The sequence below is a fragment of the Vombatus ursinus genome, unplaced genomic scaffold, assembly GCF_900497805.2.
Source record: "Vombatus ursinus unplaced genomic scaffold, bare-nosed wombat genome assembly UNPS02010548.1, whole genome shotgun sequence".
Taxonomy (NCBI): domain Eukaryota; kingdom Metazoa; phylum Chordata; class Mammalia; order Diprotodontia; family Vombatidae; genus Vombatus; species Vombatus ursinus.
This window is the reverse complement of record NW_020950326.1, coordinates 15,489,446-15,512,797: the sequence shown is the minus strand read 5'-3', so window position 1 is coordinate 15,512,797 and position 23,352 is coordinate 15,489,446. Positions and strand designations below refer to the sequence as shown.

General features: G+C 34.8%; 1 protein-coding gene across 1 annotated transcript in view; it reads left to right on the top strand.

The window, feature by feature from the left end:
- Positions 1-23,352, top strand: part of MAP3K2 (mitogen-activated protein kinase kinase kinase 2) — a 101,370-nt gene that overhangs the window by 46,798 nt on the left and 31,220 nt on the right. The window contains exons 3-7 of the mRNA XM_027854764.1: positions 6,093-6,211; positions 7,208-7,248; positions 12,518-12,617; positions 18,431-18,544; positions 20,323-20,413. Coding sequence (XP_027710565.1) covers positions 6,093-6,211; positions 7,208-7,248; positions 12,518-12,617; positions 18,431-18,544; positions 20,323-20,413 — 465 coding nt within the window. The remainder of the gene's footprint in view (positions 1-6,092; positions 6,212-7,207; positions 7,249-12,517; positions 12,618-18,430; positions 18,545-20,322; positions 20,414-23,352) is intronic.

The following is a 23,352-nucleotide window of genomic DNA, read 5'->3' as shown; positions in this document are numbered from 1 at the left end:
TCTTTGCCAAGAAAACCCCAAATAGAGTCCCAAAGAGTAGGATACCGTTGAAACAACCAAACAACAACAAAGAATATTTAAAGGAGGTATTTTTAAGGTGGAGCCTCCCTGTGTTCTTAGGTTCTATTACACACACACCCTATACATAACTCAAAAATAAGCCAAAACCTCTCAAAGTAGTTTTTTAATTGATTCTGAAACTATTTAAAGCTAATAATTTATTTCAAAGTAAATACAGTGATTAAAAAACTGGCTAGGAATAAACTCTACAAAGTAACATTAATCAAAAATACCTTATGTCAAGAATGTTTGTTTCTTTCAAAAAATAGTATACAAACATACCTAGACGTCAATTTTCTTTTCCTGTGGATAGTTTGCTTTCTTAGAGTATCATGTTAAATAACTTTTGTGTAATTGGAACAGTGCCAGTTTGTTAACTCATCAAGAATAGATAATAGCAAGGGATATTGTTTTGACTTACAGTCTTTTTGTATGATAGTACATTGTAGTTAACTGCAACAATGACCACTTTGCTAAATTAACAATATAACAAAACTTTATTTCCCAATAGGTGTTTTTGCTGATAAAAAAATGTTATCTTTGAATCTGGCCACCCCACTTATGAATAGAACCAGGGGAGCTGTTGATATTTAACTTTGATAACACAGTAGTGTTTCATTACAGAACTGAATACAAAGAATGTGATTCCATTATATTATTAGAGAAGAGAACTATTTTTTATATTTGAAATGTACTATTGAGGTCAGTGACTTTGACCTTTAATAGTTTTCTTTATAGAGGATAGGATGTCTTTAATTAGAAAATTTCCAGAAAATTTCTGACTAATCAAAAAACTTTTAAAATATGATACAGAAAGTCCTGACATACATACATCTTTCAGTTTTGAAGTCTCCCAGTATTCTAGATGGAATCTTTATCTTCCTATTGTTGATTGTCTTTTGTGCAGCAGCTAATATTTATTTTAGTGCTTTCCTCTTTACCGTGACCTTTCCTAGAGACTACCAAGGTTCATTGAATTGAAGTGCAAGCATCATCATCATCATCATCATTATTATTATTACCATTTTACAGATTAGGCAACTGAAACTCATAGACTGCCCATGGCACACAACTAGTAAACTCCAAGTCCAGAACTATTTCAAGAAGCAGACCATTCTGTTTTTCAATAGTTATTGTTAGAAAATTATATTGAATCCAAATCAGCCTCCCTTTAATTTTTATCTATTTTTTCTTAGTTCAGAATAAATGTAATCCCTCTTCCACGTGACAGTACTTTTAAATATTTGGAAACAGCTTCTAAGTTAACTTCTTTAAGCTAAACATTCCTAACTTTTTCAACTGTTTCTCATATGAAATGATTCAATTCCTGTCACCATCCTCCTTGTCCTTCTGTGCTCCTATTGGTCAGTGTTAATCTTGAAATATAGTACCCAAAATTCTAGTCGATATTGCTAATATTTTCTAATGATACAGAGTAATGTTAGAACCCTTGCCTGTCTTCTTTCTTATTACTGTCAAGAGTACCACCATTCTTCCAGTCACCCAGCTTTGAAGCTTTGGTGTCATCCTCTTAATTTTCATCCCATATATCCAGTCATTTACCATATCTTGTTGATTCTGTATCCACAATATCAACTCACATTTGAAATATTGCAATACCCTGCTAGTGGGTCTGATTGCCTCAAATCTATCCTCCATTCATCTGCCAAAGTGATTTTCCTAAAGTGTTGGTCCAATCATGTTACCCCCTGCCCCTTCTCCTTAAACTCCAATGGCTCCTGTTTTTTTGAGGACCAACTACAAAATCCTCTGTTTTGTGTTCAAAATCCTTCATAACTTAGCATACCCTTCTGTCACCCGCTTTTCCAGTCTTACACCTTATTCCCTGTCACTTGCTTTTTGATCCAGTAACACTGGCCTCCTTTCTATTCTTTAAACCAGGTACTCCATCTCTTGCTTCCAGGCATTTTCTCTGGTCGTCCCTTATGCCTAGAATATTCCTCCTCCTTATCTCCACTAACTGGGTTCCCTGGTGTCTTTCAAATCCCAGCTTTGCAACCTTTCTTAATTTTAGTGCTTTCACTTTTTAAATCATTAGCTGTTTTCCCTGTATATAGCTTAATTGGACATATTTGTTTATTGTCTCCACCATTAGATTGTAAGCTCCTTCAGGGTAAGGATTTTTGCCTGTAATTGTTTCTCCAGTGCTTACCACAGTATGCACTTAATAAATGTTTATTGACTGATTGACAATATCTTTCAAATAATTCTCTTCTTTTTTCCTCATAGAAGCACCACCTTAGTCCAGGCTCTCATCACCACTGCTGTAATAGCCTCCTAATTGGCTTCTCTGCCTCAAACTTTTCCTACTTTAACCAGTTTTTTATATAGCTATCAAAATGATTTTCCTGAAGCATACATCTGATCATGACATCCCACCGTGCTCAGTAAACTCCAATAGCTCTCTTATCTTTAGGATAAAATATGAATTCCTCTGACATTCAAAGCTTTTCACAGCTCTTACTACTTTTGCAGTCTTCTTAATACTTTACTGTACCCCTTGCACTCTGCCATACTGGCCTACTTGCTTGTTTCCTTGGAATTCATTCCTTTTTCTTCTCTGCCTCATGAAATTTCTGGTTTCCTTCAAGACTTAAGACTTTATTGATGAAGCCTTTCCTGCACCACCCTCACCCACCTCTCCAATGCTTCCCTAAGCTACCTTGTATTCATTTTGTATGTATTCTGTCTTTGTTTATAAGTGTGCAGATTGTTTCCCTATTAGAACATAAACTCCTTGAGAGCAGAGACATTCACTTTTGTCTTTGTAGTCATAACACTTAACATATTGCTTCACACTTAGTAACTACTTAATAAACTCATAAATGAATGATGATGATTCAAATTTCTGTTAATTCATCCTTATATCCTGCTAGCTTTTTTTGATAGCCACAGTAGGCTTAGTCACTGAATTTATAGTCACCTGTAAATTCTTTCACTTATGTGAAATGTTTCACTTAAGTGAATTGACCAGGGAACTACAATTTGTTAAGAACAACACTGTGCTTTATTACCTCTTTATTTATCTTGGGTTTCAGTTTCCTTTTAGTCAGGCTTGTTGTACCCTTTTCAGTCTGAAGAGAATTTCCTTGACAGAGAAGATAGAAATAAACGAAAAAGGTCAACTAGTTCTGCTTCCTGTAGTTTCTGTTAATATTACCCCATCTTCACCAATCAGCAGGCCTGTTGTTAATTCTTTTTTCTTTCTCTAACATAAGTTTTAAAAAGCCTTTTTAAAAATCCTCCCTGGGAGCAGGTAGGTGGCACAGTGGATAGAGCACAGGCCCTGGAGTCAGGAGGACCTGAGTTCAAATCCAGCCTCAGACACCTGACACTTACTAGCTGTGTGATTCTGGGCAAGTCACTTAACCCCTTGCTAGCCAAAAAAAAACCCCAAAAAAACCTTCCTTAATATTTTTCAATCAAGCCTTAGCTTATTCTGGATTTTAGCTTTGCTAATATTATTCTTTCAGATCTATGCCACTCTTTTGTATTCTCCCTTCCATATTTTATATATTTGCATATAACCTTCAGAAGTCTGAGTTCTCTATATTTCTTTTAAAAATCTTTGTAACAAGGGAAGGTTGTCTGAGTAGGTGAGTAGGAAAACAAAATCTTATGCCATGTTTTAAGAAAGACAAATTTTTAAAAATGTATCATCAATAAAGACATAATCAACTTTTAAAAACATAAAACTTGAACTTCAGACTCCTTTTATAGCTACCATTAATCTCTTCTTTTTCATTTAAATCATTTGCAATTGTATTAGTTCATTTTGGGGAGACTCGCATTCTTGTTCAGCTACATTTCCTTTTAGAGGCCCTGGTTACGGAATCTCAACTTTGAATTCTGCTTTTCAAAAATCTTGGGCAAACTTGTGGCCATTCCTGGTGTCACCTCTTTAGATGGTGGTCAGTTTTCCTCCAGATTCCATTACTTGTTGTACATCACCAACCAGACCCCCTTGTTTGTTCGAGTTGGGTCTAGAGTAACAATTCTCATTTAATCTCTCAAAAATTGAGAGGAAGCACATGGCCATTGGGAATATTGAAAAGCATTCAAATATTCTGTTATTAGAAGTAGACTTCTAGCAGCTACCTGTTGGTTAATAGGATCATAAGATTAGAACTGGAAGAAATCTCAAATGTCATCTATGTGTAGTCCAACACCTTCATTTTACAGATGAAAACACTGAAACCCACAAAGGACAAGCGACTTGCCTAAGTTCCCAGAAGTATCAGTGGAGCTGGGATTTGAATCCAGTTTCTCTGACTAAAAACCCAAGACTCAGTGTTCTCCTTTGATGCCAGTAGGTAGCATGCTATGCTGTATTGCGCAGGGGACACTTACAATGCTTTTTGATAAAAAGTTCCAAATCTGGTCCTTGAACCGATCCCAGCCTCTTCATCTCTGTATAGTTTATCTTTAATAATTATGAACTACTTGGAGAATGGGGGAGGACACATGGAAGGAACACTGATATCTGCCATCTACTTTCCTGTTTTTCTCAAACAGCCTGGTATAATAGATTAAACTTGGAATACAGAACCTGAGTTTGAATCTCACTTCTGGAACTTAAAAGTTGTATGACAACATTTTGTGTGAAATTATATGGCAAATCATTTAATCTCAGACTCAATTTCAACATCTATAAAATGGGCATAACGATATCTATAACATTTATTTCACAAGGTTGTCATGAAGGTCAAATGAAATAACACAGCTTTGTAAACTTTTTAAAGCCCTTTAAAAACGTGTGCTGCTGTTGTTGTTCTACGTGCATCCTTTTGGTCTGCAGATGGCAGCTACAAAATCTGGCTTAAGTACTTCAGTGACAGGATCACATTAAATCATATTGCATCTGGTAGAAGCCCAAATACGCATGATTACAGATATTAATGCTTCTTTACATATGGCCAGGCCTTCATGTTGAAGAGCTCAGAGAGTTTTATGTAAGCCGTGCATCCAAATAGTACCCAAGAAGTCTTTGCACTGCAAGGCGGGAGCAGTAGAGACGCTAGAAGGGTAGAGAATTCAAGATAAAGTGCACCTTCTGGTAACTCTTCATGAGAATTTTGCATGGGGACCCAGAATCGTTCATTGGAGAAAATTTTATAGTACCAGATTCACAGATTCCGTTAACTTAACAAACATGTAAGCAGTGCTCTCTTGGGAAGACCCAGGATTATAGAACCATTTCAACTAAGTCATACCAAAATATACAGTGGTGTATTTTAGTTAGGAATTTTCTGTAATTACTGCATCTGACCAGGAAGCAGGCAGCCTGTCCACAACCTGTTGCTACTGTTACTCAGTGCTTTTCTCTTTACCCAGATGTAAATCATGTTGTGCTTTTCCTTTCTGGCTCATAAATTTCTATGTATGTGTATATCTTCTTGATAGGAACTGACTTAGGCAGTGTCTGACACATTAAAATACTTGTTGGTTGGTTTCTTGATAGATACTGTTGCTTTGTTGACTTTATTGTATCTATCTCTTTTGAATGTAATAAACCTTATAGTTGTATTTCAGTCATAAGTCTCATCCTGGTTTTGGTATCTATGAGATTATATTTACTCAACCTTGTATTTAATATCAAGGTCATTTTGTTTATTTTAATACTCTTTGCATTGGTATGTAGATATACGTGAGGCTGTAAGTGTTGTTCCTAATCTCTTCCTAATTTTCTCTTTTGAATTATTAGGTATATTATCTGCTGCTCTTCTTTGCTTGTCATATTCTCATATCCTGAGGCCCTCCATATAACTTTATTTTAATATAGTTGTACCTATAAAATAGTTCAATGCATGAACCCCAAGATTGATGCTATAGCAAAACTTGTGTGATTATATTTTGCATTTGTTGTTAATAATTATAACTACTAGGCTATAATTCATTAACGACCTAGTCATTTAAATTGTATGTATTTTTCTGATTTTTATTCTATATTTTTGTTTAGTCTTAATGTATATTGAAATGATATTTTCTCTGTGTGGTATTTTTAAAAACAGATGATCAGCAAGCCTTGGATTCAATAATGCAAGATCTGGCTGTCCTCCATAAGGCCAGTCGACCAGCATTATCCCTACAGGAAACCAGAAAACCAAAATCTTCATCACCCAAAAAACAAGTATTTGTTTTCATAATATTATAAAACAAATAAGGTTGCTGTGTAAATCATTTTAAATAGTTTTTCGGTTTTGTTTGTTTTGTTTTGCTTTTTTTTCTTTGAGAGGGGGGTATTATTTATTGTTTTAGTGTATATAGTTTTTGTTTTGGTTTGTTTATTCTTTGGAGATTGGCTCTCCTATCTTGCCCAACTTGAAAGTATAGCAGCTATTCACAGACCTGATACCGGTACTGATCAGCAGCAAAATTTTAACCTGCTCCGTTTTCCTGATCTAGGCTGGTTTGCCCCTCCTAAGCAGCTTGGTAGCTTTCCACTGACCATATTGATACCAGACTTAGTACAAATGCCTAATCAACTTTAGCCCTACTGCCTCAGAACTCCTGACCTAAAGCATTCCAGTAACTTCAGCTTCCCTAGCATCAAGGACTCCAGGTGTACACCACCATACCTAGTCCTTTCAGTAGTTTTAAAGGACATATGTAAAATAATGTCCAAATATTTAATTCTAGTTAATTTAAGTTAGGCCCAAGTATATCCATTTATTTAAATCAAAACTTGTCTGTTGATAATGTTTAGGCATTTTCCCCATGATACTTACTTCCTAAATAGAGAGCAGGGTAGAAAATTGTTGTTTTGTTTTTAATGTCTTGAGTTTTATTTGATATGAAAATTTCTATTAAACCTAAATGTACTCTGAGGACAGTATTTTATTTTGCTTTATAAGGATTTTTTTAAATCATTCAAGAAAAAAAATTACTTTGTTTTAGCTAATTTATTTTGGGAAATTTATGCCTTACAGATTTGAGTGATTTAATTGTACAGAATCTAATACAAAAATATAAAATATTTTAGTGTTCTGAAACTAATGATGTATTATTTTATAGATGTTTATTTTTATGTAAGGAAAAATTAGAATTCTAATCAGAAATCATAGCTAATCTCTGTTTATCTCTTAATGGTTTTCATTTATGTCTATAATTTGTCTTTTCATTATAGAATGATGTTCGAGTCAAATTTGAACATCGGGGTGAAAAAAGGTAAAGTAGAAAGAGATAAACTGTTTTAATGTGTTTTTTTTTATTTAATGGTTTAAACACATCTTTTAGGTGCTTCACTGAAGCCATTAATGATTTGTGGTTGTTGTTTAGTTAACACTTTTGTCTGATTTTAATGTAGTCTTATGGCATAAAGTTGAAAATGTAATACTCTTTTATAACTTTTAGATAAAGTATAGAACAGACGTTTAAAACCCAGTCTCTTGAAATTTAAGCTCCAAATGATGTGACTGTATAAAGATGGATATTCATTTATTAATTGTCCTCTAATTTGATCAATATGTTATTTCTATTTTAGAATAGTCAAAAAATGTTAGGTAGACTCCACTGAGTTAAATGAAAAGCTCAAAGTAATTGTGTTTTGCATGTTCAATTCCTTTTTTGTTGTTCTAAATTTAAAAAAAAAAAAAACAACTAAGTATCCTATCTTTATATGAACCTCTCCAGTATAGTATGAAGACCATTAGTCATTCAAGAATTTGAGGTAGTTAAAAACTAAATAGATATTAGGGAGTGTATATCTAAACAGTTTACAAACTGAGAATTGTTTTCCATCAGATCAGAACCAGATTCAAAATCTTTTTAGTCATAAAGTTTCTTTAAACTGGATTATTTAAACAATCTGTATGAAATTCACTTTATTATTTATTTATTTAGTTAGTTAGTTTTTAAGAGAAAACAAGGCAGATAACTTTTACTAGTTTTTTTCTTTGGGTCATAAATTTGACATTTCAAAGGTGAGGAAAGTACCAAACTTAATAGGATATTAGATAGAATTTTGAAGCTGAGAATTTCTTTTATTCTTACTGGGGGGAAAATAATCTGTTTTATTGCTCTGTTTGCTAATTCATGTAAAGTGTTAATTTTCTAAAATAGATGTTCAAAATACTAATGTAGAGTTTATCATTCAAATTTGTTTCGTGTGTTGAATAATTCGAGAGATGTGAGTGAAAAAATACCATGTTAGTTCAGTCCCATTGATTTAAATAGTATCCTTTTTTTTTTCCAGCCAAAGACAAGGTTTATTAGAACATCCATCATGTTGGGCAGACTCTTAAGGAGTCTGAAATCTGGGTAAGCAGTGGCTAGATTTTAGGAATCTGAGCCATGGCTAGATTATAAGAATCTAAGCATCTTAATGGAGACAAGATGGACCTTATATACAGAAAGACTGTGGGAGGGATCTAAGAGTTGCGAAGTATAGTCTATGAGGTAATAGAGTTCCAGGGACCTGGACCACGTGGCCAAGGGAGAATGGAGAAGTGGCCTGGGGCCATAGGGAGGTCCACAATGAAAGGCCAGTTGATAGGATTATAGCCTCAGGTGAATGCCAGATTTGGCCATGTGGGAAAGTCCAGGGTTTTTACTTTCTGGGGCCCAGATCCCAACCTCATCATTCTCCCCTCAAACAAATAGGAACCCAAATTCTTTTGGGGTAACGGGCGTAGGGCTGTTCCTGCCTTGAGGGAGTCCCAAAGAGGAAGTTGACTGGAACTGAGCACAGGCTGCATCCAGGAACAATGGGGGACATTGGCTGGTACTCGCTGTTTGCTGCCAACTGTAGGTGAATGGCCTGTAGTCTGGAAGACACAAATCTGACAGACAAGACTACAGGGCCCAGATATAAAACAGTAACTAGATTTAGGACCCAAATGAGAGAATAAAACATCCTTAGCTCTATTTGGATTGAGATAATTCAGTTTTCCAACCATGCAGTATCCAATCCAGTTCATAGCCAGACTCAGGAATAGCCAGGTGGGTAACATTCCTTTTCAAAGGAACATAATGGGGAAATTGAGCCAGGAGGATCCCATCTTAGACTGAGGCTAAAATTGTCCTCTCAGCTTTTCCCGATGCTGACTTCCCACCAGTCTCACCTTCTCTGAGTAGCTTGTGGCATTTCTCTCAGATGGTAGATTATTGATTATTGATGGATTATGATCCATCAGATGACTCAAAATAAAATCCTATGAGCTTTTACCTCAAACAGCAAGTTTTACTAATCACAGCTTAGGAAAAACTTTTCCAGGATTTACATCTCACACTTAAATTTATCATAATGTAAAAAGCCAATCATTAGAGATTTCTATACACTTGCAAATTCTCAGCAAGCCATATATAACCCACACAAGCTTTTTGGCTAGTTTACACATTGAAACAATAACCAACAATAGCTAAAATTATTTTAGCGTTAACCAAATTGTGAAAAGTTGCTTGACATAACTGATACAGAAAGTTCACCAATTTGAAACTTGAAACAAATCCATTACCAATCAAGTGACTTCAGTTTTGTTAAATACACTTCCAAATTACTTTACACAGAGAATCAACATCTCATCATTAACAATTAAAACTAAACTTTAAAAGAGCGTGCTTACCCAAGTTTGGAGGCCAGCTTCATTACATTGAGTAGGATGTGCTGAACCTGGGTGATGCTTCCAGGCAAAGGTTGCCCCAGAGCCCAAGGCCATTGCCAGTGGGGCCCATGCTAGCTGCTGCCCCTCCCTCCTCCTTCCTTTCCTAGGTCGGGGAGGGCAAATCAAAGGTGTGTCAAAACTCCCTAATGATCAATCACAAAACCTCTAGAATATGCCAAGATATTTTTAACTGTTCTAACTTTTCCCTGTAACCTCCATAAAGGAGGATTCAGAGGTGCAGAGGGAAGGGAGTAAGTAAGCCTCAGGGAACCAAAAAGCAACTGCAGTTTTCCCCAATTCCCTAGCACTGAGGGAATTCATACACTTCTGGATAGGGCATCCATCCTTGTCCTCTATGCTGAGGAAGGCATACCCAGGTCCATGGCCTCGAACCTTCCCAGTGGACCAAGAGCCTGAGAGGGTCAGGCCGAGTGCAAGACGGCCTTGTAACTGTCTGCCCAAAAAGTACCTCTTGGTGCAAAGTCTTGGCGCATGGAGAGTGACCCCAATTGCAGAGCAAGAAAAGGAGAGAGAGGAGGCTTACATACCTTCCAGTCCTGGCTGGAGAAAAACTTGGGGTTAAGCAGTTTCCCCTTCTGGCCACTAAAATGACATGGTTTAGGGGTTCAGCGGTGCTGGGACCCCAATATCACAACACTTGGGTCCTGCCCGAAAGAATTCGACCCAAGCCTTCTTTCAGCCAAAGACAAGGTTTATTAGAACATCCATCATATTGCGCAGACTCTTAAGGAGTCTGAAACCTGGGTAAGCAGTGGCTAGATTATAAGAATCTAAGCAGTGGCTAGATTTTAGGAATCTGAGCCATGACTAGATTATAAGAATCCAAGCCAATAGTATCCTTTTTTGGAAAGACAGTTGGCCCAATAAGGTCCATTAAAACCATTCTGGGCCTCTTTTTTTCTTCAAAGGGAATTCAACTCATAAAATTGGTTTGAACTGCATTTTTTGTATAGACAAAAAAAAATTTTTTACTGAAAATCACCATTACTCCTGCTCAGTTAAAAATTCTGTCACTATATTTCAATAGTTGTATATTTTTACTTTGCTTTTTAATGTCCACTTATCGATTTGTATGCTCACCAGACAAGAAAATACTGAAAGCAAAATACATTTTAATTGAGGAAATGTGGGTAAACTGTACCTAATTTGGACTGCCAGTTTGTTTAAGCCAGCTGAATGTTTGCATATAGATTCTCTGAATTTTAAATCTGTTTAGTCATTTTTGGGGTTGGGTGGGAGATGACGTCCATACTTAGATTTCATAGGCGGTGATGAGCTACCCATTATGAAAACCACCTCCACCAGTGTATATCAATCGATAATTAATTGCAGCTTAGCCTAAGTTACCTGGGGCACTAAAAAGTTAAGTGACTTCCCTGTGGGCACACATTCACACAGCTAAGATGTATCAGAGGCAGGACTTGACCTCAGATCTTCCTGATTTCAAGGCCAGCTCTATGCAGCACTTACTTTCTTTTAACCAGTATGCAACTATTATTGCAAGAGAAGATCTCTAGCAAGGATTTATGTCAAATTTATGGAGAACAGAAGAATTTATGACCTAACAGGAGATAGAGAACATTATGAAATGCAAAATAGATTATTTTGATCATATTAAATTGAAAAGTTTTTGCACAAACAAAGCCAATGCAACCAAGATTAGGAGGGAAGCAGAAAACTGGGAAAGAATTGTTACAAACAGTGTCTTTGATAAGGGCCTCATTTCTAACATATATAGGGAACTAAGTCAAATTTATAGGAATACAAGTCACTCCCCAGTTGATAAATAGTCAAAGGATATGAACAGGCAGTTTTCAGATGAAATTAAAGCCATCTAAAGTCATATGAAAAAATGTTCTAAATCACTATTGATTAGAGAAATGCAAATCAAAACAACTCTGAGGAACCACATCACACCTATCAGATTGGCCAACATGACAAAACAAAATTGGAACACTAATGCATTGTTGGTGGAGTTGTAAACTGATCCAACCAATTTGGAGAGCAATTTGGAACTGTGCCCAAAGGGCTATAAAAATGTGCATACCCTTTGACCCAGCAAAAGCACTTCTAGGGCTGTATCCCAAAGAGATCATAAAAATGAGAAAAGGACCCACATGTACAAAAATATTTATAGCAGCTCTTTCTGTGGTGGCCAAGAATTGGAAATTGAGGAGATGCCCATCAATTGGAGAATTCTGGCTGAACAAGTTGTGGTATATGAATGTAATGTAGTACTGTTGTGCTATAAGAAATGATGAGCAGGCAGACTTCAGAAAAACCTGGAAAGACTTGTACAGACTGATGGTGAGTGAAGTGAGCAGAACCAGAAGAATGTTGTACACAGTGACAGCCACATTGTGTGATGACTAACTTTGATAGACTTAGCCCTTCTCAGGAATGCAAAGATCTCCAAAAGTGTCAGGATGGAAAATGCTATCCACATCCAGAGAAAGAACTATGGAGTTTGAATGCAGATCGAAGCACACTATTTGCTCTTTTTTTTGCTTCTGTTTTGTTTTGTTTCCTCTTTCTTGTGGTTCCTCCTATTGTTTCTAATTTTTCCTTACAACATGACTAATGTGAAAATATGTTTAATAGGAATGTATTTGTAGAGCCTATATCAGATTGCATGCTGTCTTGGGGAGGGAGGTGGGAAAGAAGGGGCAGAAAAATTTAAAACTCAAACGTGTATGGAAGTGATTGTTGAAAACTAAAAATAAATTAATTAAAATAAATTTTTAAAAAGAGTAGATCTGTAGATATTGGTCTTATAAGACCAACAAAAACCTTATCAATTTGTATCTTTGCAGAATCCTTCAGTTTCCCAGACCACTTAGATTAGAAGAACTGAGTTCTAAAGCCAAAATTGCTTTTGGACAGTCTATGGATCTACATTATACCAATAATGAGGTAACATAAAGAACTTCTGTTTTCTATATTTAATATCTGTGGTAGACGGTTAATAAATGTTGGATAAGTAATTGAATAATTTTATGCTCTTAATCTGGAAGAGAGAGTGTTTCAGGCAAGACTGCTTTGCTTCTTAGTATTCCAAGAAGATAGTGTATTCTAGAAACATAAGTAACCAAAATTAAATTTTGTACCTTTCTCTGCTTATATTTTAGTTTCTTTATATGTTTCTGATTTGTCAGAAGACTGGCAAAACCTGCAATGAAAATTATATAATAATAAACTTTAGAGAAAAATAGTGAATTTTATATATTTATTACAAAATTTCCCCTTTCTTTCTCATGTGACACAAGCCTCCAGACTTTCCATTTGAAGTTCTCATTCAGCTTCAGTAATAATAATATATTAGTCAGTGGAATTTATATAGATAAGATATATCTGTCTCTGTATCTCACAATTAAAACTTTCAGGTCTTATTCTTAACATTGGTTAAGATGTTATTTGATTATTGTGTCCAGTTTCTCAGTTTGAGCTTTAGATAATCAGAGCAGGAAGTCAGTTAATAAAAATTTTTAAGTACCAGCTATTTGCCAGACATTTTGATAAGCACTGCAGGATACAAAGGAAGGCAAAGACATTCCCTGTTCTCAAGGAGCTCCCAGTCAAATGGCAGAGAAAAACTCAAACAACTTTGTACAGATAAGACATGTACAGGATAAATAGGAAATAATCAATAGTGGGAAGTCATTAAAATTAAGGGGGATTATAAAAGATTTCCTATATAAGGTGAATTTTGACTAGGACTTGAAGGAAGACAAAAAACAGAGATGAGGAGGGAGAGCATTCCAGGAATAGGAGATAACTCGTGAAAATTCTTGGAGTAGGGAAATGGAGTTTCTTTTCTTGTGCAAAGAATAGCTAAAAGGCTAATGTCATTGGATTGCAGAATATATGGGGGACTATAAAGTGTAAGAAGACCAGAAAGATAAAATGTAGAGTGGGACAGGCTATAAAGTCTATAAAGGGCTTAGAATGCCAAATAGAAAATTTTATATTTGGTCAAGGAAGTGATGAGTTGCCAGTGGATTTTCTTGAGAAAGGATTTGACATAGTCAGACCTGCACTTTGGAGTGATAAGACATTTGTGGCAGGGAGACCAACCAGCAGGTTATTGCAATAGTCCAGGCAGGAGGTAATGAAGGTGGTAGCAGTTTCAGAGAAGGGGACATATGTAAGATGTTACTAAGGTAAAAATCTACTGGATTTGACAACAGATTGGATATGAGGAATGAGAGTGAGGAATTGAGGCTCACACCTAGGTTGTGAGCCTGGGTGACTGGGAGGATGTTGGTGCCCTCAACAGTAATAGAGAAGTTGGGAAGAGGGAAGAGTTTAGGGGAGTGCAATAATGAGTTGTTTTGGACATGTTGAGTTTAATATGTCTATGGGTCATCCCATTCAAGATGTCCATTGGCTATTGGAGACACAAATCTGAAGATTGGGGCTGATAAGTAACTTTGAGTGTAGAGAGGATAACTGAATCCACGGAAGCTAATGAAATTTCAAAATGAAATAGTGTAGAAGGAGAAGTGAAGAGAGCCCAGGACAGAGCCCTGTCCTAGAACATGGACACTTAATTAACAACAGATTACTTCTTATCCTGTGTGATTCTTTTCATTGTCTTTCTCCAAATCTTCCATAGAGGATCTTTTCCATAGTACTAGAAGATTACTCTCATTCTTTTAATATTTCATGGCTACCAGTACTGCACTAAGGTTGTACACTTGATGTCTTTCACTCTTGCTTCGTGACCAGCCAAGCTCTTTTTCCATACTTAGATGTCTTTTGCACCACTTCTGGTTACATAAACCACCTTTGGTAATATTTTGCAAACTGATTACACCAAACCATGCTTCTTTTCATATGTACTGTCTTCTTTGCTTTGATTCTTCTGAAATTGTCATTTTCATGTTTAACAGTCATATACTACTATTGGAATGATATCTCTCTATCTTTCTCTCTGTATATACCAATAACTCACATCACTGAACAGTAAATATTATAGGATCTTATATTCTTTACAGCTCTCAAATCAATTAATGACTGTCAAGAAATGGTCTGTTGTAGAAGATTGTCTCCTAAAGCATACTTGTTCTCTTTTCATATTTTCATCAAGGATATATTTGATACATGCACAAACTGGTATCACAAAGATTTTATAAGGATAAGAAAGTAAGCATATGTGTTGGTAGGTGTTAATGTTGTCTTAGTTGCCTCATTTGAGGTAGTAATGCTAGCTGTGATTTTTTTTTCCATTCTATGAGAATTTTCTCCTTTGATGTATATTAAAAATTAATCTTTCTTTAAGTTATTGCCTCTGGCATAGATTTTCTCTATATATTTTATTAGGTTCAGCCACTGTGATTTATATATATGTAGGTATAACATGACCTAAGGATCTAAAATTTTCATATTTTACCATAAATAAAATCTTCTAGGAAACATTTCTATATTAAGCTACATGTCGCAGAAAGCAATAATATTGACAGTATTGTTACCCAGGGATATTATGATGTGTTCTGGTATAAATATGTGATCTGTACACACTGTGGGTCTATCTTACGTATTAGAAATATAATATACAGACTTCTGTATCTCTGGTATAAAAATGAGTCAAGATTATTTCCTTCCCTAATATTAAGAAGAATCTTACTTCTATAGGATAAATGGATAATGGTGTAAGAGATTTGCCACAGCATCCTTATATTGGTGTGACACTTTAAAGCTTATGAAGCACTTTCCTCACACCAGCTGTGGGAAGTGCAAATATTGTCATGCCCTTTTTATAAATAATAAGCTAAGACTGAGAAGTAAAGTAACCTGACTAAGGCCCCATTGCTTAGAAGTGCCTGAGGCAGGATTCAAACCCACTCTTCTGATTCTAAGTTCAGCACTTAATTTTACTATACCATCCTGCCTCACATATAGCTCACACATATACCAATTAAAATTCATGTTTGGAATAAATTTGAACATGAATTTTAAATGTTTCTTTTTGAATCTTGATATTATATGCCAGAGTAATAACTCCATTACAGAGGAAAATGAGATTCATGTCATGACTTGTAGTTTCTTCCTTGATTTGTAAATGATTACAATCTATCCATTTAATAATCTCTTATATTTTTGTTAGAGATTGATATCAGGTTCATCAATCTGTGGTTTCTAGAATCTGACTCAAGATTTTCCCACTCCCATAAAAACTGGGACATTTTCTACCTATTGTTTATGATTTATCAAAGACCACTGACAGTATTTTAAAAATTATATTGGAAAATTCTTATAGTACATTGGGAGCTATAAAGAGTCTCTAGACTTTTTTAGTCTAACCTCAGCTTTCATTTTATAATTGAGTAAACTGAGGCCTACAGCAGTTGAAGTGATTTGCCCAAAGTCTGTCAAGTAGGTAGTGGCAAAGCTAGAATTCAAACTAAGATCATCTGATTAAATCCAATGTTACCTGGACCACCTAATGCCTGATTTGTCTCAGCCGCTAGTGTCCTCCTCACTAAATACCTTGTATTTAACCTTGTATTTATTTTGTATTTACTGTATGTGTGTTTTTGTGTACATAAATACACACACACACACAGAGTTTTTCGTAATAGATTATAAGTTCCTTGAGAGGATTGATCCACTATTTTTCTTTGTGTCACTAATATATAACACAGTGTCTGGCCGTAGTAGGGCACTTAATAAATACTCATTTAATGATTGTCACAAAAACAGTTCATTAATCAGGATGGAAGTTGGGTAAAAGTATTTATAGTTCTTGAAAAATCATCATCACTACTAGAAAAGTAACTTAATCACATGCCCTAATGTCATAGATTAGTAGCATTCTAGTATATGAAGGACTGAATTTTTGTGGATCTGATTCTTTTGTTAATAAAACCTAGCTTCCCTATTTGGGGCTGCCTATTTTAGCTAAAATAAAGTAAATTTTAAATAACAAACTTTAAAATAAATTTTGAATTTTAAAATAAAGTAAATGGAAGGAAATTTACATTTATCCTGAACTGAAACAGCCAATAATCTTAAGTTGCCATTTTAATATTATTATGAAATAGTATGGAATAATAGATATTCATAATGATAACCATAAGGCATAGAAATATCCAGAAATGTCTTCTGAACCAATAAATTTTTAATCACTAAACTATCGATTAAATTCAGTAGTTTTGCTGTTAACTTTATTTCATTATATTCTTTTAAATTAGAAATTCTTGCAAATATATTGGGAAAATATCAGCATTAAAAAAATTTTTTAATGCCCCTTTTAGTAGATAACGTTATTGAAACTTTTTCATGGACAATAGAACAGAAAACCTTTTTTTTTTTTAATGCTAGGTAGAGACAGGAAGGGATCTGCCCTTTAAGACTAGATTCCATTTGCTGTGTGCTTATTTGATCGGTCAGTTCTATACTAATATAACAAAGAAAGCCTGTTTTCATGAATGAGATTGACATGTTCTCAATAAGCAGGGAAGAAAAATATTCTATGATTTATTTAGAATAATTTCCACAAGCTGAGAATTGTTCTGTATTCTTAGTATAAGGTCTAAGAGACCTTAGAATGTAAGAGATAGTTTTGTTTTGTTTTTTTACCAACCCTGCCACATCAGAAGTATGGGCATTTATCCAAACCACTACTCCAGGAACCTCTCCAGAATTGTCAGATATTCAAGTCAGCAAACTAGAGTCATTTAAATTAGTATTTAGTTAATATATTTCAAGCTAGTGTTGTTTGGTTTTTATCTAAGAGCAACAGTATCTTAGAGAAGTAAATAAACCTATTGTAAATAATTTTTTGGAAGAAGTCAATAATTCATATTTCTTCCTTGTTGGAGGCTGCTTGATATGTAGAAAGAGAACTTTGGAGTCAGAAAGACCTGGTTTCAAATCTGACCTGTCTTACTGCCTGTGCGGCCTTGGATAAGTCATTTAGGCTCCATGGGCCTCATTTTCTTCATTGGTAAAATAAGAGATTAGACTAGGTGGCCTCTTTCAACTCTAAATCTGTGGTTCTATGATTTTTGAATGAAAACCCTAAAAAAAAAAAAAAAGTAGCACAAAATATTTATCATTTCTTTGAAGTATTTTTCCTGTGTTTAAAATGTCATCAAAGCATTAGGATTGAAAACCAAAAGAAACAACAGAACTAATAAGTGTCTGCATAAAATACTATCTGATTTGGAAGGAAAATCATGAAAATATTCCATTTAAGAAAGGTCATTCAGTTATAATATATCTTTCTTAGATAAAAATTGAAGTGTAGAGAAAAATTGCAAGTATAGTCAATTATAAAAATGTAATATGATCATGTAAAGAAATATCTCCAGATAATTAATTTTAACTGCTTTCTGCCAGAATTGAAAGTATCATGAGAATTGAGGGTATCATGGTAATTCACCATACTTACATGATTAATGTTGGGAAGTTGGGTAGAAATATCAGAAGTATCTAGCTTTTTCACTTTATTTTTGTCTTTCTAAGTATCTATACTGTGTGGCAAAAAATTCACTTTAAAAGAATTGTTTCACTCATTGTACTTGTATCCCTAGTGCCTAGCACCTAGTAGATGTTTAATAAATTATTGTTGGTTGATTGAAGGCATAAGAGAATTTGAAGTGTAGCTCAGTATGGCATCCTAACAATCAGATGGATTAACCTGCCAGTGTAGAAGCATCATGTAGATGTAGATATAGAAGCATATTCCTAATTAAGATATCTTCTCTTTAAAACTTGTGTAGCTGGTGATTCCATTAACTACACAAGATGACTTGGACAAAGCTGTAGAACTATTAGATCGCAGCATTCACATGAAGAGTCTCAAGATACTACTTGTAACACATGGCCATATACAGGTATGTATTTGCATACTTCATTCTAAGACTTAACAGTCAATTTCAATAAAGTTCTACCCGTGACATATAGTTATGATAAGTACTGTACAATTAGTGGTCACATCTGTAATATAATTGAATGTAAATTTGTTATTAGTATGATTCTTATGATTACATATGTCCCAATTCTTAAAGAATATAGCAAAAATTAAAGACAAGAATAATATATTTTAGGCATGAATCTTTTTTTTTTCTAATGGCATTTAAGAAACAAGTAACATGAAGTAAGATTTGAAAGATTTGGTGAGGCACACGTAGATGCTGAAGAATGTTCCAGATTGAGGCTACCTGAGAACATCGAAGAAGAAATATGATATAGTGGAAAGATTTTTTTTTTTTTGGTGAGGCAGTTGGGGTTAAGTGACTTGCCCAAGGTCACACAGCTAGTATGTGTCAAGTGTTTGGTCTGAGGCCGGATTTGAACTCAGGTCTTCCTGACTTCAGGGCCGGTGCTCTATCTACTGCGCCACCTAGCTGCCCGTAGTGGAAAGATTTTTGGATTTGGAGTCAGAAGAGTGGAGTTTAAGTTCCTTCTCTTCTACTTGCTAACTCTGTGAACTTGCACAAATAACTTTTCTGAGGCCCAATTCCCTTACCTGTGAAATAGGAATAATACTAGTTGTACTAATTACCTCATTGGTTTATGATGTTAATGAAATGAGATAAGATATGTAAATTATTTGTAAATTATAAAATGCTATTAATGTAAGCTATATGAATGTTAATATTTGGAAGATCAATTAGTGTGGTACTTCCACATCCACTTATTAGATCTATAATCATTATGGATTTCTGTGGCCAAAAATTTCATGACCTGGTGACCCTGCTAGTGATGATTATTATCCTATTAACTTGTAGGAAGATCATTATCTAGGAGTAAATGGAAAATCTTCTTTAGTCAGCAAATATTTATTACGTACCTGCAGTGTGTCAGGCACTGTGCTAATTAGATACAAAATAAAAAAAAATTCTCTCTTCTCAAGGAGCTCCAGTCCAGTGGGGTTGACAGTATGTAAACAACTGTGTACAAACCAGCTATTGAACAGAAAAATCAGACATAATTAAAAGAAGGAAGGCACTAGAATTAAGAGGGATCTGAAAAGGCTTCCTGTAGAGGGTGGGATTTTAGTTGGAATTTGAGGGAAGCGAGGAAACAGAGATCCAGAGGGGAGCATTCCAGGCGTAGGAGACAACCAGTAAAAATGCCTAGAGTTGGGAAGTGGAATTTATTGTGCAAGGAACAGCAAGGAGACCAGGGTCACTAGATTGCAGAGTACATGAGGTACTATAAAGTGTATGAAGACTAGGGGAGGAGATATGAAGGGCTTTAAGAGCCAAACAGAGGATTTTATATTTGGTCCTGAGATGATGGGGCTAGATAGAAGAAAAACAAAAAGAGTTCATATAGAATTTGTATAAACAGAATTGACTCTACAACACCTTTTTTTGTGATCCTCAAAGGACAATTTTCATATAGCTTATTTTCATTATTTAATATTCACATATGATGTTATATTGTATAATTTCAGTGGCAACATATGGAATAAAGCTATTATACTCTGGAAGTCTGCATGGACAAGAAAGCAAATAATTTACCATGAATAGATTGCCAGTTAGAGCAAAAAATAAAAAAGGTCTCAGAATAACAAAGTGGGTTATACTTGGAGGGAAATAAATATGTCCCCTTTGAAGGAATAATATGGGAAAGTTTCATTTATTTTTCTTTTTTCAATTATTAGGCTGCCAACTTGGAGCCTTTGCCATCACTGGAAGATTTGGATAATACAGTATTTAGAGTAACAGAGATTAAAAAACGGCTCCCTGTGATAGGTAAGAACTCCCATTTACTGAGTACAGAAATAGAGGCAGTTTTTGAGGATTTTTTTCTAGGCTTTCAGGTAGATATCATCCAAAATCATCTTTGCTAAATAGGAATCTGCTTGTTGTTTCTTTCACCTTTTTTTTTTTTTTTTTTTTTTTGTCTTTTTGGTTGGGCAATGGGGGTTAAGTGACTTGCCCAGGGTCACACAGCTAGTCAGTGTTATGTGTCTGAGGCTGGATTTGAACTCAGGTCCTCCTGACTCCAGGGCCAGTGCTCTATCCACTGTGCCCCCTAGCTGCCCCTCTTTCACCTTTCTTAGTAACCCTCTTCCTTTCTGCAGTAGTTCTTCAAAAATGTATTTCAGACAACAATAACAAAAAACCTGAATCCTGTTTAATTATAATGACAACCAGCTTTGACCTAAAGAAGAGAGGAGAAAATGTATCTCTCTCCCTTCTTTGTAACTATAGGTGTGGGATATTGCATAAATTGTCAAGGCTCTATTGATGTATTGGTTAGTTTTTCAGAATGTCTTTTTTTTTTTCTTCCTTCATTTTTATTCTTTGTTATAAGTTTTAATCTCCAGGGAAAGGGGTAAGAAGGGATATGTACAGAAAAATGAAGGTAAAGTTTTTGTTATTGTTGTTCAGTTGTGTCCAACTCTTTGTGACCCCATTTGGGGTTTTCTTGGCAAAGATGCTGAGGTGGTTTGCCAGTTCCTTCTCCAGCTCATTTTACAGATGAGGAGACTGAGTCAAACAGGGTTACGTAACTTAACTAGGGTCACACAAGGGTCTTTCAAGTATTACAAGGTTGGTAATCACCAGTGTTAATGTTTTTTTTTCCTACTATAGTTTCTTTATATTTGGTACAATCTCAAAATTATTAATATCATGAAGAGGTTTTACTTCTACAAAAAAAATCATTAGCCTTAATTTAACAGATGAACTTAATTCTGTATTTTTAAACTAATTTTTTTTGGTTTGTGTTAAGAACAAAGTAAAAATAAAAATTGCTAACTATTTCCAGGTAATTATTTATTTCTACTTAACTAGAATTCAGTGCTTTTGCATCCTGTTTGCATTAATACATGTCAGCTGAATATCAGTAGGAAGAAATATGATTTCTCCCTGCTGTTAAAGTAACTAAATCTTATAAATAGGTAGTAGACAGTTTTATGCATGGATAATTATAAAAGGGAATGGAAAAATTTCAAGGGTCTAGGGCTAATTACTATTAATGGTGATGATGAAGACAATAATAGTAGTTTGTATTTATATAGCACTTGAAGGTTTGCAAAGGACTTTATATTTATCTCATCTGATTTATTACATTTATCTATCTCATTAGTTTTGGGTGGTGATTAATAATAGAGTTGAAATGATATTGTAATCCCAGAAATATTTTAATAAGTAGTAATAATATTTGTGGAGCATCAACATGTGATCTGTTGTACAAAGTAAAAAAATTGTCTCAACTCCTGACTTAGTCAATTTTGAGAAAGGGTTTAATGGAGGAAGAAAAGTAAAATTATGGATAAGTATAGATTACACAGCTACTGAAGATAATGTAAAGGAACTTGTAATTGATGAGACTTGGAAAAGGGAACAAAAAACATAGATGGGAGAAAAAAATGCATGCTGCAATGAGAGAAGCATAAGGGGTGGGTTACAATCAGAGTTTTGGCAAGAAGTAATCACTAAAGATTAACAAAGAAGATTGTGGAATAAAGTTTTAGAAACAGTAGGAAAGGGCTAAATTGTGCTGTGAACTATAAGAGTAGCTATTGCTTCATAACTGATAGGCAATTTTTGACTTTTGCATTTGTATTCCATAGCAACAAACATGTACAGCCCCTGTCATTGCACTGGTTGATTAAGGATTGGTAACTCCATTTCTTAGTAGCATTTGTGAGCACATATCAGTTACATTTTTTTTGTTTGTTTAGAAAGAGTTAAAAATATAAAATGTAAAAGAAACAGAAAAAATAATCATTGATGATAATTTTTATGCAAATATATCTTGATCTAATATTCAGTCATTAGAATCACAAGACACAACATGGTTTATAGTGAAAAGACCTGGATTCAAGTTTTGCCTCTCGCATATGTTGGCTTTGTTACTCTGTGCTGGTCGCTCAACCTTCCAGTGTCCAAGGCTACTCAGTTGCTGATCTGCATTAGTAAAGGGAGTTCCCTCACTGGAAGTTCCATACACAGATAAAATAACAGTTGTCAACCAAACAAACCAAAGTTGATTCAGGAGACATGGCCCGAGATTCCAGCCATGATCATGAACAAATCACAAAATGTGAATTCTTTAGTTTCCTCATCTGTTCTGCTCACCTCAAGGAGTTGTTATAAGGATCAAGTGACACATATACATACACACACACACACACACACACACAAATTTATACATTTGTATAAAACTAATGAATGATAAATATCTTTGTCTTAAAATATATTAGTGCCAACCTAAACTTATCCCCAAACAGTACAATTATATTAGTATATATAAGCTAAATGTACTTAACTTGATCTTTAAATTGTTTAATATAGTCAAAATATAGATTTAACTTATTTTATCTTCCAGGATGATGAATTCTTTCCATTGGATTTCAATACAAGTATGAGACAAAATTAAAACTATATGAATATAACATATTTGAATGTCTGAGAGGAAAGCCCTAGGTTTTGAATGCCTTTGTTATGGCCCTGGTCATTCATGGACTGGTGTCTATTTAATTTTTTTGTTTTTTTAAGAAAAATTTTTCTGAGGTAGAAGGTATGCCAGTATGAAATATCAAGAAGTAATTGGCATACTACTAACAAAAACTGGGAAAATAATGTTCTCCCAAAATGCCTAAGTAGCACACCAGATGGAGTGCTGGTCCTGGAGTCAGGTCAAGTAGACTGGAGTTCAGATGCAGCTTTAGACACTTTCT